Source organism: Vipera berus (assembly GCF_964194415.1).
Source record: "Vipera berus genome assembly, chromosome: 5".
Taxonomy (NCBI): domain Eukaryota; kingdom Metazoa; phylum Chordata; class Lepidosauria; order Squamata; family Viperidae; genus Vipera; species Vipera berus.
This window is the reverse complement of record NC_138207.1, coordinates 52,581,560-52,600,390: the sequence shown is the minus strand read 5'-3', so window position 1 is coordinate 52,600,390 and position 18,831 is coordinate 52,581,560. Positions and strand designations below refer to the sequence as shown.

General features: G+C 35.9%; 1 protein-coding gene across 7 annotated transcripts in view; it reads right to left on the bottom strand.

The window, feature by feature from the left end:
- Positions 1-5,181: 5,181 nt before the first annotated feature.
- The window catches only part of ADD3 (adducin 3), a 90,697-nt gene continuing 77,047 nt past the window's right edge, over positions 5,182-18,831 (bottom strand). For all 7 annotated transcript variants that reach the window (XM_081328301.1, XM_081328300.1, XM_081328299.1 and 4 more), the window contains 7 exons: positions 18,621-18,794; positions 16,592-16,849; positions 15,151-15,270; positions 14,018-14,104; positions 10,934-11,057; positions 8,486-8,581; positions 5,182-7,772 (listed from right to left, as the gene is read on the bottom strand). In XM_081328301.1, the coding sequence (XP_081184427.1) occupies positions 7,477-7,772; positions 8,486-8,581; positions 10,934-11,057; positions 14,018-14,104; positions 15,151-15,270; positions 16,592-16,849; positions 18,621-18,794 (1,155 nt within the window). In that variant the 3' untranslated portion in view covers positions 5,182-7,476. The remainder of the gene's footprint in view (positions 7,773-8,485; positions 8,582-10,933; positions 11,058-14,017; positions 14,105-15,150; positions 15,271-16,591; positions 16,850-18,620; positions 18,795-18,831) is intronic.

The following is an 18,831-nucleotide window of genomic DNA, read 5'->3' as shown; positions in this document are numbered from 1 at the left end:
GAATGTCCTACTTAATGGATCTCAAGATCTAGTGTTTGAAGTTTGTAAACCACAGGTAGTAAAATAGGAAGATGGCTGATAAATTGCATTGCTGTCCATGACAATAGACTTTACTCCCCTACGTTTATTGTAAAATCACATTTCCTGTAACCTCAGAAAAAATGTATTCTCCAGCAGTTTTCTCCAACAATCTGCTTTATAGATGTGTTAGCCTTCATCTCCCTTAATCCCCAATTTAGTTCTAGTGTGATTCTTCAGCAAGCTGTTGAAAGCAAATTTTCTTCACTTCAATTTCTATGGAAATACTCAGCAATTCTTCGAATATATTAAAAAGAATGCTGATGTTCTACAAAGCAGGGGATTTCCCCATTTCACATAAACTCTCTTTACTAACCAGTTCAGAAATATGACTAATAAAAAGAGACTATCTCTCAGTACATAGCTATCTTCTCCTCGGCCTATTTTAATATGCTTGATATTTCAAATAATAATTTTACTTTTTCCCCTCCCTTTTTTCTTTAAACTGTTCAAGGGGGCATGCTTCCTTTTTCAGACAGGCATTTTATTTCAAAATAAAATGTAATGTTCTAAAAAATTTTCTTTCTGTGTCTGTATTTATTTTCTTAGCTAAGAATAAGAAACACTTTTATTCAACATTTTTATTCAATGGCAAACTGGTCAATAGTTTTGTAATTGTAAATGTAATTAAACAGCAGGTTGAAATTTGATCTTGTTTTTGCTCATGATCCTATTCACAATCTTAGTAGGTATTTTTCATGTAACCACAATGTGAAAAAGCTTTAAACATTAGCTGTAATTCAACAGAGAGAAATTAACTCTTCTCAATTAATAAGTTGGAGAAATCCTTCAGTTGGGATTTCCCCACAACTGGATAGAAATTCTGAGAAAAATATTAAAATCATTCAAAGTAAATTATCCAAAATTTTCTTTGATTTGGACATTTAGTGCTTGTGGACAGAGCGAGACAGCAAAATTCAAGATAATACACCTACTGTTCTGAAAGACATAGATCCTTTTCAAGAATAAATATGATCTGGATTTCTAAGAATTTGGCTACTAAGATTTCTAAAGAAGAGGTATTATCAAATAACTTTTTTAGATCATAATGCTATGAATTTCAATTCCAGTTCTTTTAGATGGATACTAAATGAAATGTTACAAAAAGAAGTAATAGTACTGTAAAGGGTTTTAAAAAGAAACAAGTTTTTTTTTAAAATAATTTAGTCAAAAGTACAGATTTAAAAGAATGGTTTAGGACTCAAGTAAAGCATTTATCAGATGTATATGCATAAGAGTAAACTCAAAAAAGAAGCAAGAGAAAACAGAAGCAATTTTGGATGAGATAAAGAGAAAAGAAGAATTAAATTTTCAAGGTACGTATTTATTTCTATCAAATTTAGAAACTGCCATTTCACTCATAGAGTATTCTGAGTCATATGATCAAAACAAATAAACACAATTTCTTAACAAATTTAATTTTTACAATGATAATTATCTATGAACAGTAAAAAGAATGGAAATACAAATGAAAAACTTTTGAATTTGCAGACAGACCAGGAAAATACCACAAAAAGTATTGAGGGTTAGAGGAACAGAGATAGATTATGAAAAAACCTATTAACAATAAGGGAACTTTCTGAAGTTATAAAAAAAGATTAAACCAGGAAAGATGCCTGGCTCAGATGGATTATCCAGTTCTTATTATGTTTTGAGGATGAACTTTTACAATATTTACAAAATGCTTTCTTATATGGAAGAAAGATGTCAGAGAGTTGGGAAAAGTCCAATTTAGCACTAATATCTAAAGAGGGATAAGATTTGACTTTAATAAGAATCTATAGGCGAATATCATTATTGAATAATGGCAACAATTTGTTTACAATGATTCTGACTGATAGACTGAAAATATTTTTGCAAGAATTTATTCATGAGGATCAATGTGGCTTTTCATGTAAAATACAGTTAAACAGTGCTTTTTTTGTAAAAGAAAAAGGTGCTGGAACTCACACGTCATACAACCCACCTTGCCTACCCTACAAGGTTCCATCCAAAAAAGGTGCCGGAACTCCGTTCTGAGCGTTCTATGACAAAAAAAGCCCTGCAGTTAAAGGATAATCTTAGTTGGACATTTTGGAATATTTGGAGAAACATAATGAAAAGCAAATCAGATGGGTTTTCTTACATGGAAAGAAGACCTTTGACAATTTGAACTGGGCTTTCCTGTTCAAAGTTTTGAAAAATATGAACTTTGGAATCAATTTTATTAAAATGGTAAGATTGATTTATACTTGACAGAAAGCATAAGTAATTGTTAATGGAGATCTAACAAAGCCTTATGAAATATGAAAGAAAACAGGACAGGTATTTCCACTGTCCCCTTCCTTGCTTATATTGGCTCCTGAAATACTAAACAGAGATATAAGATGAGAGTATAAAGATTAAAAAGATTTTAAAAAAACTTAAAAGTTAAGAGCTTTTGCTAATTATTTTGTGTTGGTTTTGGAAGATAATTTAAAAGGAATTTGAGCGTTAAGGGGAAAATTTAAAAGAATTTGGTGGGGTTTTTTAGGATGAACAAACAGATGATGAAAACGTTAACCAAAAACATGAGAACAGAGAATTGATAAATAAAACAAGTTTTCAGATTGAGAAGTAAAAAAATCTGGGTATCACCATGACAAACAGAAATTGTAAGTTATCTCAAAATAATTATGTTGAGACATGAAATGAAATTAAAAAAAATGTAACTTAAGAAGAAACTACAATTGTCATTGCTGGGGAAAATTTCTGTAAAAAATATCTTGCCTAGAATGATGTTTTTGTTTCAGATAATACCTGTTTTGATAGAAGTAGCAAACCCCACACTCACACTGATAAGGTTACCTTGTTGGGTGATGAAATATCTACTTGTATGTTTCTATTAGTTTTTATCTTTTTAAAATGTTTAGTAAAATTTAAGACTACAGAGCAGTTCTCTTTTTGGTCCTTGCTCAGGATAATGCTAAACAAGCTTTTTAGCTTGAATCCTGTTTCAAGTATCATAATATAAAAAGATACTATGCTCTGCATAATATAGTAAACCACAGATGAGGCTTTGTTGTGCTCCAAATGTTCCTGAACTATAGCTCCTAAACGAATATGATTAATGGCAAGGGATACCGGGAACTGTAATTCACCATGTTTAATATCCAAAGAAAATCACAGAAAACTAAATTAAGATTTTTTTCCAGAAATATATTTAATGTTATTGTATGTTACTGGCCTAAAATATGAATCATCCAAAAACTAAGGGAATTTTCAAATTACAGTATGTAGTAATGCATGAAAAGTACCACTTAAAAGGAGCAAAATGCAGCCTGAACATTCCAGATAATTGTCTCCTCTCAACTGAAAAAAATAATAATCTTAGAATCAGTGTTGACTCTTGGTGATCACTTAGACAAGTCCCTTGTAGTTTTCTTGGCAAGATTTCAGAAGTGATTTGCTATTTTCTCCTTCCTAGGGCTGGGAGGAGTAACTGGTTTGTGGTCACCCAGCTAGCTTCACGGGTAAGGCAAAAGTTGAATTCGTGGCCTTCCAGTTTGCAGCCTGGTGTCTTAACCATTACACCAAATTCACTTTAATCTTGGCATTATAATAGTGTGATTTGAATAGTCATCAGACTATTTCTTTCTATTATTTGGGCAATGCATAGGTGTATTTTTTCCTAGCCTATGTTTTCTCTACAATCTGGACTTTATTGAAGTACCAACATGATAAAGTCCTTCTCCATTGTATCTTACAGATCTGTTTGGGGTTGCTTTTCTTCGCTCATAAATGGCCTGCTCCAAAAATATATTGTTTATATATTGGTATAAAATCTAAATTAAATCTTAGTCAGTGTTTGCCCCTATTTATCTATGAACTTGATTTCAAAGCTGTTTTTAATTGTATGTGTCAAAGCACACATAAAAGTACTTTTATACAATAAACATAATAATTGTTTTAACTAATAATTTTGCAGCAGATGTATTTCACAAGTATGCACATACATTCTGCATTAGAATTGCAATGAATTTTTCAGTTTTAGTATTTTCCATGCCAGTATTTTGAAAATAGGCCTAAAAGTGGAGGCTGGTGTAGCATGTTAACTATATCAGTTCTATCATCTTACAAGAGGCTAATATTCTATTCTAGTACCTAACAAAGTTAGTAAAACCAGCTTAACAATCTTTTTTTAAAAATCAAGCAAAATATCTCTATCGGTGTAGGAAGAGAGAATATCTTGAGAGGAACATTCCATTTCTGGGTTCCTAACTGAGTGGATAAACAGAGACATTAAAAAAAGCCAGCTGTTCTCTTTCATCTATTTGCAGTGCAGCTGGAATGATGCCCACAGAACTTCCATCAACATACTTTCTTTGAAAGCAGCTTGCTAATTGTCTTTCAAGGGATTAATTCCATATACCGGTAGTACATAAAAATTACAAACAGGAACCACTGCCACCTTCTGGTCATGGTCTGCATAGCTCTGAATTATACAAATGCATCTGTATGATAATAACATCATTACAATTATTACACTGATAGGGTACTTTGTAATTTGTTAACACCTGCTATGAATTTACATCAAAGCAGTTGTGGCAGGGATTGCACTAAAAGCACAGAAGAAAGTATTTTTCCTTTTCTCTGGCTTTAAAAATCCTGTTATATCTAAAATTCAAAATATCTAATCTGATATCTATATTTATTATATGCTTATTCTATAGAAGTTATAATTTATTAATATGAATTCCTATGCATAGTAGGGTTGTGAAAGATTCGCAAAGTATTTGGAATGTTTCTAACTACCTATAAGCATAGCATTTCTCTATTATTCATTAAAACAGCCTAATATTTTTGGGTTTCCGTATAAGAAATTTTCAAGAATGCACTTATTAACATTAATGCTATTCTTAAAATAGCATTTTTTCCAGGCTCACATAGAAACCTGAAGAAATAGTTCTGCTTTAATAAAATTCAGAGAAGTATGCAAGATCTGAAGCAATTCTGAATACTTTTATAAATTTGCACTTAAAAAAATAAGCTAGCTGGTTACAATTACTGGTATATATTTTTAAACACTGTACATTATATACTCTTCTGAATAATGCCATGGAAAAGATATAATTTACACTCATCTACTTAAAATACTGTTTATTTGTGATTTAACATTAATTAGCATTACATCTATAAGCAATTTCCAACAACATTTATATATCTTTTTCCACAGGACACAGTTGGCTGGCTCATTCATATGCCAAAGCAAGTAAATAGAGGCATTAGCGAAAAAAGGTGCAAATAGTTCACGGTTGCATTTTTAAAAAATATTTATGCACATTGCATTCATTTAGATATAGATTTTAAAGTTATGAAAAGCATAGTTCACAGGTTACTGTTTCTACATATGTTGTAATACAACACAAAAAATGTAGAACATAAAAAATTAAGCAACTTAGATAGTCCCACTATTTTTTAAGAAAACACACCAATTCCAGTATTTTGAGATATTTAAAATATCATTTCCAGATTTACTTCTGCGCTGCATTGCCACACTTACACAATCAAAGCTCACCAGCCCTGTAACATGCTATACTCAGTTTTTGCATGCCAAATCACATCCTGGCCATATTTAACCATCTATATATGGTAATATATTTCAACCGGCAATCTGGAAGTAACATTAACATTTAAGATATACTTCCTCTTGTGCCTATGGATGTAAAAAGGCCGTAGTTCGTTTTCATGTTTAGTGTGTATTTACAGATTTGTTTTCTTTTTCTATTTAACTCAAAACAAAATAAACTACCAGCAAGAACAAATGGCAGGATCAGCACTTACAAATCAGCACTAATTTGCTCTAAGATTCATTGAGAAGGCAAAATGCAGATTAAAATGATCCTATTACCTCTATTGTAATTTTAAAATATAAAACAGATGTTCCATCAATTTAATAAAAATACCCCCAATTCCATGACATATATTTTATGAAAAATAATCCACAACTACCCCTCATTTTCCTCCATGCCCTTATTCTTTCCATCTCACTTTCCCTTTTCCAGTTTTGTCTCTCTTATGGTTATGGTCTTTTCCAGATGATCAGTTTATAGTGCAACATAAATGCAGCTGCATCCAAGTCATTTCATAGGAACTACATATCGTTGCACTCAAATGGCGATACAGCCCCATTCCAGCAACATGAACTCCTCCCAATTACTGGGCTTACTGCTTTTCAGAGGACTATCCAAAAAAGTGACTACAGGACTGTCACAAGTACTACAGTATACTAATAGTGACATTTTGCTGCCTAGTGAGAATTTTTCATCCCTGGGTTTTGTCATTCTGTAGCCTCACCACCTGTATCTATCTCATATCTTGAGATTTCAACAGAAATTTCTGCAGAAATAATTAAGAAAGGCTAAATGAAACTAGGACACACTTTGAACTGATCTTCTGGAAGATCATATGTTATCAAGATTATTTTTCTTCATTCAATAATATTATGAGAAAAAAATATAGTAAGATTTAGAATTGAATCCAGTAAATTTTTACGCTCTTTATGTCTGATGTCAGAAATTCTGGATTCGTGAATTATATTTAAGTATATTCTATACCAAGCATCCTTGAATACATTCTACTGTTAAATGCTTGGTTTACATGCCTATAATACTTTATATTGAATGGTATACAAAAATTTCAACATATAAAATTCTTTTTCTGTTTTGCCATAGTTAAACGAAGTTATCAATGTTAAGTGTATAAAATCCCCTTTATTGAAAAATAAGGGCTTTCTCCCTGCCCCCAACTGATAGAATAAAAAAAGTTTTCAAAAATTCTATCTTACTAAAATGAATATTTGGCAAAAGTTATTATTGATGAATGCAACCTTCACAGAGTCTGTAAAATTCCAAATGCAATTCCTTTTACAGTTTCCCCTCCTAAAATTATGTGCCGCTATATAATTAGATGACCAAGGTTTGTGAGGGTTTGATTAGAGACACACCACCCTTTGAGGCAGGGACAAAATAAATGCCACAATCAAGATTATTCAAAAAACATCACCCAATTACACAATGTGGCAGTAGGTTAAAAACAAACACTATCTGATTATTCAATAGTGAAATTGCTGAAGACATTTTAATCAACAAAAATCTTCATGAGTAACTTGCTAGATAAGGATATCTGAAATTACTGTGGTATTATAATGGACCAATTGCCAGTGTTAGTTTGTGGTGGAAATACTCAATACTTACAAATTCTCATAATAATTTTGTTTGTACTAATTAAGAGATGAATTCTTCATTTAATTAATTAAAAACCCACTTTCTATGTAATTGTTTCCAGTTCTGTACTTAGGTTAAGGCCCAGTTTCTTGCATAACCCTACTTGACCATTTTAACAACTGAATAGATGTATGACTAAAGTGTCAGTGAAACCTCAGGCCTCCACTTTTTCCTTCTTTTTGTTTTTTTTCAGGAAGGACGGAGTACGGAATTTCTTCTTCTTCTTTGACGGTGATTTGGAAGGAGAGCCTTCAGGAGAAAGGGTCTCTTCAATCTTCTCAGAAGTCTTAATTGTAATCTCTATATTCTCTATAGTACTAGTAGTTAACTGGCTGACTCTCTGGGCCAGATCCTCTTCCACATCATGTACATCTTCTTTGCCATTCATGACAACAACTGGCAGTTCCAAAGAGGTGAGATTAGAATCCTGTAGGTAATTGTCATTATTTTCTGGAGAAGGGAAAAAAGTGATTATTTTATTCTTTCTTGCATTGGTGGTTATTAGAACAGATGGTTGTGTAACATTCTAAACAGGGCTAAATACAATCTTGGATTAGGAATTTTAGAAAATTATGACTTTGTAAAGTTTTGCAATCTGGGCTTCAGTTCCTTTTTTAGCCACCAGTTTTTCCCTTACAAGCTTCACTTTAAAGTGACATTAAGTAATATTAATATACGTTGAGTGTCTGGAATCAGGTTTTAACCAAGTTCCGGATACAATTGGACATACAGAATATACCTCTGACTAGAAGGTACACCTTGTCAAGCAACATCATTATCTGTTTGTTATGTTAGGCTGGCATTAGTAGACCAAGTTGTACTACATAATGCAGGGAACAAAGCATTTTTTCAAACAAACAAACAAACAAAAAGAAACTGTAATTAAAGCTAAAACATAAATTAATGGCTGAAACGTATCTTTTAGGAAGCCTATTCTGAAAGATACGGTAAATGAGATTAGGCCAAAATGACATAATAATTCGTATGTATATTGTATTGGGCTTCACATATTACGAGTTTGACTATATTTTCTATGATCGATTTTTGGGATTAAAGAAATAAGACTGTAAGGAAGGATTTGCAGGCCCACAATATTGTGCATGGCAAATAGCATTTTATACCTTCCAGAGTTGTAATATTGCACATGACATTACATTATATACCTTCTAATTTGTCAGGGACATTTTGTGGGGACTGAGTTTGAGAGTTAATTTGGGAAACAGAGGACCCATCATCTGAGTATAATTCCTGATCAGCATCTGTAGGACAAGAGCCTGAGTTAGTAAAAGCCATGCCAAAATAAGCACAACCCACACACACACAAAAAATATCAGTACATATTAGTACATACAAAAATGCAAACAGTTTGGCCATATTGACCTGATCATGCAAATGTTATAACATTGAATTATATAAACTAATATTATTACCAATCTATGATTATTACATGTAGCGTATATCAAAGATGGATCCAAATAGTTAGAAGAAAGTATTCTGTGAGAACATAGCTTCTTAGGTAACAATATTGTGATTAAAGTAGTCAAAACAATATATACAGTGTTAGTGTTGAAAATGCTAGTGAGAGACAACAGTAAATTAGTAATGCCCATATTATTAAAGAGCCTTATCAGATGCTTTGAATGAAAATGGGTGAAAAAAATGCTAAAATACAAGGATTTTTACCTTTGAATCTTTACGCTTTCAAAAATAAGAAATTGGAAGGTTAGAAGATTGCTTGCTATAACTGCAGGCAACAGAATATACAGCTATCAGACCATTTTGTTCAGGAATGATGTCTTTTGAAGATTAACATACTGGTTCAAGAATATCTAACTTTTATTCTGCTTTTTTATACTTAATTGTACTTATGTGCTTTTATATTAGTAATATACAAAACCAATACAAGTGTACGAGTACCGGTACTTTAATTTATCCAGTCTTATATATTTCTGTATAATCCTATGTAAATTGATAAATTATCTATGTTTATTACACAGTTTTCAGAAAGAGAAAATAGTGTTAAATTTATCCTAAGGTTACTAGAAAAGTATTCCAAAAATGTGGGAATGAAAAACAGACAATTAAAAAGGGAAGGCTGGGTCAAAGGTAATGTTGATTTGATCAGGGTAAATAGAGGAAATTGTAGTAGGTTTCCCTAAACATCTAAATGCAAGCATCATCATGATTTAATGAAGGTAGAAATGAAATGACGGAGAAGTTAGCTGCCAAGAGTTGAGAGAAAATAAACTGTAGGGTAGCCATCTTACCTAGAAATATTTTACAGTGGAAACAAGGTAAAAGTTAAAAAAAATGGACTCAGTTGCTTTAATATACAACTGATATAAGCAATGATCTGGATAATAAGTATGAGAGATTTATAGGTTTACTAATATATTTGACATAATTATTTATATAAAAGGGTAAGTAAGTTACCGAGGTTTGTAAGTTACTGAGGTTTCAGTTAAACTTATTTTTATGATACAATTATTTGTGATTTTTAACTGCACTGATCAAAACTGAATTTAAATCTCTATAAACATGACTGCACTGATGACAAATTAAAGAGATAACCCCCTCTTCCAAATCCTGAATAAATGGGGAAGCGGAGTTTCCTTGCTCCACTTGATATTTGCCTGAAGGAACAAAGGAGCAAAGTACTCCTACATAGGAGGAGGATCCTGGTCCCAACAAAGAAAGACAATTATCTTTTATATACATAGAGAAATCAAAGGAAGATTTGTTAAGAAATGTTAGGAAGAGCTAAATTGTAAAGCCCACAAATTTTTCTATTCATTCAAACATGTCTAGTCTTATTTAATGCCATACTACGTTAGGAAATAAATTCTTGCCAAAACACATTTTATGACTTACAGATTCAGTTTACTTATTATATTATTATGGGAAAAAATGCAAATGCATCTTCTACCAATTCACTGTCAAGAAGATAAGATAATTTCATATATATTGGAATATCCTGGAAACCAGAAATTTCCAACTTCTTGATTTATACTATAAATCAGGGGTGTCAAACTCAATTTCATTGAGGGCCGCATCAGGGGGCCGGGTGGGTATGGCCTGAGTGGGTGTGGCCTACTGGGTGGGCGTGGCTAGAGTGTGTATGGCCTACTGGGTGGGCATGGCCAGTTCTACATCGTTCGTATCAAGGGTGCCTATGGGGGCCTGGGCAGGAGTGGGACAGATCTGAGGGTCTCTGGCAAAAGGAGGGTCTCTGGGCCAGGGCCAAAGCAGTGGGGGCCGTTCCCTCACTGTTTCCAGAGTGGCTTCATGGGCCGCATGAAACCACTTCACGGGCCGGATCTGGCCTTGTGTTTGACATGTCTGCTATAAATCATGCAGATATTAGTCTATTAATCTAATTCATTCACCACTTCTACCCACATGCCCATTTCACATAAGACTCATCCAAAAATGAGAATTCATTTTAAGCACAAATAAAAAAATATAGGGAAGGTAAAGTTGAAGCTGTCAATGAATATTACTCAATTTAAAGCTTTTAATTAAATTAGTAATTCTGAATATTGATTTTTTTGAATTTAAACTAATTCCTTTAAAGCTTAACCTGGAGATGGAAACTCTGAGCCAACACCCACCCTCAGTGCCCTGTTGTCTGCGTTCGATTGTCTGCTTATACTCTTCCAGTTCCTTTTCGGTGAGATGACTGAATGGGTTAGGAGGCGCTGGTGGGGTATGCTCATCTTCTTCAAATTGCATGGGCTGGAAAAAAATTTTTTGTTAAAATGGAGAAGCAAAATTTATTTATATAATTATTTACTTACTGCATTTATATGCTACTGTAATACCTGATACAATATTTAGATATAACATTCATAACATAGACACAGAAATACACACACATACACACACACACACACACTATTCTCAACTGTTCATGCTGTTGGGATAACATCCTACAAAATAAGAATAAAGAAAGAATGACAATGACATTATACATTTTTACGATTTTTTTAAAAAAATGTCTGAAATCTACTTTTAACAACTGGTAAAAACATAAATGCACAATCCTATTTTTAATTAAAACACACTGCTTAAATTAGATGTATATTTATTTATTTATTTATTTGTTTGTTTGTTTTTATATACCGCCCTTCTCCCGAGGGACTCGGGGCGGTGTACAGAGTAAGGTAGGTATACAGTTAAACAATAGTAAAAAACAATAGTAAAAAACAAATGAAACCCCAAGAGCTATCAGGCCAGGCCGGACTGCTGGAACAGGTAAGTTTTTAAGTCGCGCCGGAAGGTGCGAAGGTCGGGGGCCATCCGGATTTCGGTAGGCAAGCAGTTCCAGAGGGTTGGCGCACCCACTGAGAATGCCCTCCCCCTGGGGGCCACCAGCCGGCATTCTTTGAGCGGTGGCACCCTGAGGAGGCCCTCTCTGTGGGAGCGTACAGGACGGAGGGGTGTTGACGTTGGCAGAAGGTGCTCCCGTAGGTAATCCGGACCCATGCTATGTAGGGCTTTGTATGTCATTGTTAGCACCTTGAATTTCACTCGGAAGGCAACTGGAAGCCAGTGCAGCTCACGAAGGAGAGGTGTGATATGGGAGTATCGGGAGGCCCCCAAAAGTGTTCGTGCAGCTGCACTCTGCACCAGTTGAAGCTTCCGAGTGGCTCTCAAGGGCAGCCCCATGTACAGAGCGTTACAGTAGTCAAGGCGGGAGGTCACAAGTGCATGGGTGACTGTACGTAAGGCATCCAGGTCCAGATAAGGTCGTAGTTGGTGCACCAGTCGAACCCGAGTGAAGGCCCCCTTGGTCACAGCTCCTATGTGATCTTCCAAGGATAGCTGTGAGTCTAGGAGGACACCCAGGTTGCGGGCCCTATCAACAGGGGGTAATAACTCATCCCCGATGTTAAGGGATGGAATGTTCTGAGTATCCTGGCATGCCAGTATGTACAGCCATTCAGTCTTGTCCGGGTTGAGTTGAAGCCTGTTCCTCCCCATCCATTCCCGGACTGCTTCCAGGCAACGGGACATCACGTCGAGGGCATCACTGATGCTGTTTGGAGTTGAGATGAAAAGCTGGGTGTCATCAGCATACTGATGGTACCCTACTCCAAAACCACGAATGATCTCACCTAGCGGTTTCATGTAGATGTTGAACAGGAGAGGCGAGAGAACAGACCCCTGAGGGACTCCACAAACGAGAGGCCTCGGAGTCGACCTCTGTCCCCCTGCCAACACCGACTGCGAGCGTCCCAGGAGAAAGGAGGAGAACCACCGCAGAACCGTGGCTCCCACTCCCAATCCCCTGAGGCGCCGCAGCAAGATACCATGGTCGATGGTATCGAAAGCCGCCGAAAGGTCTAATAAGACTAGGACAGAGGAATGGCCCCTGTCCCGGGCCCTCCAGAGATCATTCATCAGAGCGACCAATGCCGTCTCCGTGCTGTAGCCCGGCCTGAAGCCCGATTGGCACGGGTCTAGATAATCCGCTTCCTCCAGGACCTGAGGAAGCTGATGCGCCACCACACTCTCAACAACCTTCGCAAGGAAGCGAAGGTTGGAGACTGGACGAAAGTTATTCAATGAAGCTGGGTCTAAGGTGGGCTTCTTGAGGAGAGGTCTCACCACCGCCTCCTTCAAGGAGGCGGGGAAGTGACCCTCACTCAGAGAAGCAGAGATGACCGCCTGAAACCAGCCTCGTGTCCCCTCTCGAGCTGCATAAGCCAGCCAGGAAGGGCACGGGTCCAGTAAGCATGTGGAGGAGCTCAACCTCCTCATAATCCTGTCCACTTCCTTTGGAGTCACAGGATCAAATTCCTCCCAGATGACGTCGACAAGACTGTCCATGTCCTGTTCCTCAGACTCTGCCCAGTTGGAGTCCAGGCCGGTTCGAATCCGAGCGATTTTGTCCAACAGATATTGACCGAATTCCTCGGCTCGACCCTGTAAGGGTTCCTCCCTCACCTCTTGGTTCAGAAGGGAGCGAGTCACTCTGAACAGGGCAGCCGGGCGATTATCTGCGGACGCGATGAGGGTGGAAAAATAATTGGATCTCGCCACCCTTATCGCTGCGAGATAAGACCTGGTGAGGATTCTTAGTCGCAACCGGTCGGATTCGGATCGACTGGATCTCCAACGGCTCTCTAGGCCCCGTCTCCGACGCTTCATCTCCCGGAGCTCCGCGGTGAACCATGGGGCTCGCTGGGATCTGCGCCGGGTCAGGGGCCGCAGGGTTACCTTTGAGATCCTTATTTTGTGGCCCCCCAAATTTCCTAGATATTAACTGACCCATTTTCTGGTTTGCTTTGTTTTTTATTTTTCCTAGGATATCAAAGAAATAAGATATCTTGATATGCTTACAATCTTAAAGGGCAAAAATAAAATATAGAGTGTTCTTCAGATAAAATGCATAAACTGTCAATATCCCATGTCAATATAATTCTGTTGTCTGCTATAAAAATAAAAGAAAATGAAGGCTGCAAAATGATTGCCCCCATCCAGGGGGCAATGACTGGTTCTCCAAACCACTTTAAGTGTTTGTATATATAGAATTATTTATTCTGTAGAGGAATTGCATGAGTGGTATGTGTGTTTATTTAAAGTATTTGCAAATCTGGCTCTGTTTTTTATTGCAAAAAAATGTTTGGTATTCTAATTACTGAATACAATTAAACAACATATTGTTAAGTCCCAACAATGGATATACTTACAGTTGGCTTTTTATCCACTACAATTCCAGCAAGCAGCTGAGATTGTGGACCTGCAGTCTTTAAGTCATATCGATTTTGTTCTCGGATCTGGAGATTAAAAAAAGTTTTTAAAGTATCTAGTCCCAACAGAAGGCTTTCTGTATTCCTAAGTAATTAATTCATTAATTCAATATCGTGAGGCTTTCTTTCCATCTATTTAAATTCCTAATATTTCTGGGGTAATGTAAACATGCTGATGAATTATCACTTCTGCATTTCTTCTGCTCCAGAGTTTCTGCCATCATTAAGCAGATATTTTCAGTTTGACTAAGTTGAGGCACAAGAGCTTGCATTGCTGCAAGCTGTCATTAACTGTTCTTCTTTGAGAATGGCAAAACTGTCTTCTGTTGGCAACAGAGCATTTGTGAATCTGGACAAAATATTTTAAGCATAAAAGTACTCTGTTATAACTCTTCTGACCACAAAAAAGTAATTCAAACACAGCCTATTTCCCAGAGAAATCTGCATATCTAAACTTCTAAGTTAGTATCTTGGTGATATCCTTTCCAAGTATGACAGCAACCTTTTTTGAACCCAGTCAACAATTTTGGAAGAGTGGTATAGCTCTTTTATTACTACCAGATGTTGAACAAAACACTCTCAGACCCTCTGCGTGAAATTTCATGTTTCTGGCAGAACAATCAAGGGTGGATCTCAAATTTGAAGAACATCAAATAAAGCATTAGAAAAAGCAGCCAGCAATTTACGCTTACAAAGATTTCTTTAAAGTTATTCCTTACTGCCACTCTAAACTATATTAACTATATTGAAGCAAACAATGTGCTACCACGACAGACTTTCTCTTGTGCAAACTACCTGGCTTGTTCTTTGAAAACCAAAGGAAACTTCAAAACAGCATACTCTTAAACCAGAGCAAAAGGAAGTAACATTACAAGACTTCTATATTTTCTTGAAACATAGAAATTCAAAGCAAAAAGGGGTTCCCAGAATAGTAATATGGAGTAGTATTCTGCTGTCCTCCAAGTTATTTTTGAAGCACCAATAAAACTTAATACTAGGCAAACAGGATAACTTAACAAATCTCTGTAGCAATTGTTATTAAGAAGTAAATGTGGTCATGAAACAAAGCATACCTTGTTCCTCTTTTCCAACACATCACTTGGATTTGTATTCAGAGGAACAAACTGATTTGGATCTTCAATTTTTATTGGAGTTCCTCCACTAATCTTGGAGGAATCTTCAGCTTTTATCCACTGGGAAAAGAGAAAAAAAGAGAGAAGATTTTAAGAAAACAGGAAAAGGAAATGAGTGCAGTTTAATGACTAGAGAAGGCAAGGAGATTTTTGAGCAACAAACTTGTTATTTAAATATACAAAAAAAGGAAAATAATCCCAAACCCTAACACTTAAATGGTTAGGGTGATGGTACATATAGTATTTTATCAATAAACTTTTTCTTAAGTATGTTAAGTGTTATGGTCCCTAGTTTGAATAATTTTGTGTAGTTCTGTAAAATATTTAATGTATGATATTAAAATAATAGTTGCTTTGTGCAATATGTAATCAGGAACAATTCTATTAGGAGAGACTAAAATGTACACTTATCAATTAATTTCTTAGATAACTGTGTTCTTAATTTTGTTGTTTCCTTACAGCAGTACTTTATTAAGCTACTGAATTAAAAAATACAAAAATGAAAATGGGTGAATTGTTAAACCACCACCAGGTGGAGCTAATCATATGCTTCCATTGCATTACAATTGAACTGTATAAAGCATATTTTTATTTATGTTTTCTGTACAATACTGAGAAAACAGAGTACCAGGACAGTGGGGATAAAAATATTCTTTGTATCACAATACTGTAAATAAAAAACTATGCAGAAATTATTGAATACTTGTTTATCCTTGACCACAGGCAATCACCTAATTCAGTGGTTTACATGAAATTCTTTCTTTCTTGCCCATATTCCCCAGTTGTTTGTATAGCTCAGTCCTGAGGTCATCTATAGTTGCATTACATGCCAATAGTTCTCTAAAAAGACAAGATAAGAAATACAACAAACTGCCTTATACCAAGAGAGACCTCTGGTTCCTTGTAGTCAGTGGTGGGATTCAAATATGTGAACCACCGGTTCTCTGTGTGGATGCCGGAAGTCCATTCTGGGCCTGGGCAACAAAAAATTAGCTACCATTTCTGCCGAAGTGGTGCAAACTGGCTGAATCCCACCACTGCTTGTAGTTCAAAACTGTTCAGCTAGCTGGCCATACCTAGTTGATGTTGGATGAACTCACAATATTAAGCATGGCCAGATGTAGTTAGTATTCAGACAGGAGACCTTCAGGACATAAAAAAGGGCTGTTACTTAGAAGGCAATGGCAAAGCTCTTATATACTGTTGTGGAGAAGACGATAGGGAAATGTCCATCAAGTCACCAGGAATTAAGACTTGCCCTATATCTTTTAGCTGAGAGTAATCTTTATTGCTCAGAGGTATTCTGGCCTTCAGTTAGGAATCTACCTAGACCCATCTAGGCAGGCAAACTATTGCAATTCTTTGGATAAGCGGTACCTACTGTTGTTTTGGTCCTGGGGCTTGTTTCTCCATTTCGGGATTCTTCAGGAACATCCACTTTCAAATACGTATTTGGTGAGTTTAGCCACCTTGTCTTCTCCCTCTGTTGTTTTTGTGCTAGGAATTTCAGGGGGGAAATTGGGATTGAATCTTCATCGAAGGAAAACGCTGTCACAGTGGCTGGGATTTCAACATCACTCTTGTGCCGGGGTTTCTCCCTCACTAAGGGCTGACGATAAGCATAGCCTGTTCTGTAACCCTGGGAGAAGAAAACGCTCTCGTAAAATTGTAGGAAAAACACCCGTCACCCCTTTGAGGTAGTCCAAGCACCAACATAAGTACTAACGCTACCTTTACTATAGGTTTCTAGTAACAGAATCTTGCAAGACCAAAAACACCTCTCCTTTTTGTTACTTTCCCACTCCCAAGTAGAGAGAATTCCCAACCATCCCTCTTAGGACAGAGTTCGTTTATCAGACAGATTGTTTAAGTTGTAGTTCTTTTTCCTATTTCCCAAGGTCATTCTCACATGTCATTACACATTCTGAAGTTGCACATAAAAAAATAACTGAAATAAAGTGATTAAACTAAACACAAACATTTAAATACAGTTTATCTCATACAGAAATGACACAATTATCCTCTTTTTTTTCCCTTCAGGAGTGCCACTGGAGTTCATGTAATCCCTCAACAATCTCCAAAAATAAATGGAAAAGGCAAAGAGTAGTTTGAGCTCCATTCTTTCCTAGCCAACCAATTTTTCCTCTCATATTGGGGTGGTAGGGATAATGACAAAATCAAAGCCATTCTTAGGTAGACTGTAAGAACACAATGGTGACTTGGAAGCAAGAAAGGATTGATGAAATGACTTGAAATAGGAGTTGGGCAGGGGAAAAAAAAGTACTAGCAAGGAGCTGTGAAAACTAGCTAGGATGAGTGGAAAATAACTAAGGAAGAAAAATAAATTCTAGAAACAGTACTTTTTATGTGGACCAGTTCTTGAAAGCATGAAATTTAAAAGCCTAATCTGGAATGTAAATGGAGCAAATGCTCTTGAAAAAAGAAAATTATTTCATTATTTGAAAAAGAAGATATATATAAAAGAAGATATAATTTGTTTACAAGAAATACATATTAGAAGGTTAAAAATATTTGATTTACACCCATTTTTTATGTCATCGAGAATGAAAGACAAATGGAGTTGTTTCGTATATAAATCCTCAATTACAAACAGAATTGATATTGACTAATGAGTATGGTAAGTATGTTGGGGTGGAAGTTAATTTACATGATGCTAAGAAAGTTAATTTACAGGAACTAGGAACTTATGCCTGAAATGAAGATAAAATAAAAATTTATAAAGGAGTCTTGGATAAATTAATAGATATATTGTATAAAAATTGGTGCATAACAGGACATTAGAGTGGAATGATTTGCCCATAAAAATAAAAATCACCAAAAAAGCAATTTACAGGTTGCATGCTCATGGAGATAGAAAAAATGATAGTTTGAAAGAATTTACATACTTTATGAAAAACCAAAGATATTTTTCAAGAATGATATATTCTCGATTTCTAAGAATTTGGCCATCAGTGTTTACAGAGTAGAGATATTGCAAAAGCGCTTTTCAGATCATAATCCAGTGACTTTAGCACTTAAAAGGAAGACACTGGTTATTATCTATAAATTGCTTCCTAATATAGGGCCAAATTATTTAAGAAATCCTCTGTCTTCCATGCTATCCATCCATTTGGTAACATAGGGCAGACCTATTATGCTGCGAGTTCCCTGAAGCAGGTATTTTTTTTAATACACCACCTGCATTCTGGAATGATAGCTGCTAACTACCCACCCCATCTCAGTATTTATGTATATAGTTTCCATTCTGATGATGTTCCAGAAGGGTGGTTTTTTTTTAAGAAAACCTGGCTAGTCTCCTAGGTCTTGGGGTTGGATATTTAGTGTGTGATTTGGCTGGATGAACTTATTCCAAGTTCTGAGAATTCAGAAATCAGTCTTTTTACACATACCAGGTTATCTAACATCCTCATCAGTGCTTCAAACTCTAGTTCGCCTACTTTCCACTTGAACTGAGACGCCATACTTAATCCAGCTGCTGCAGCTACCTGATGTGTGAAAGGTTTATATTTCTGCAAGTCTAAGATAAGAAGATTGTCTATGCCACCAGCAGCCAAGGCATGTACCTGTGATATAAATGATATAGTAAATATAGAGCCTTCA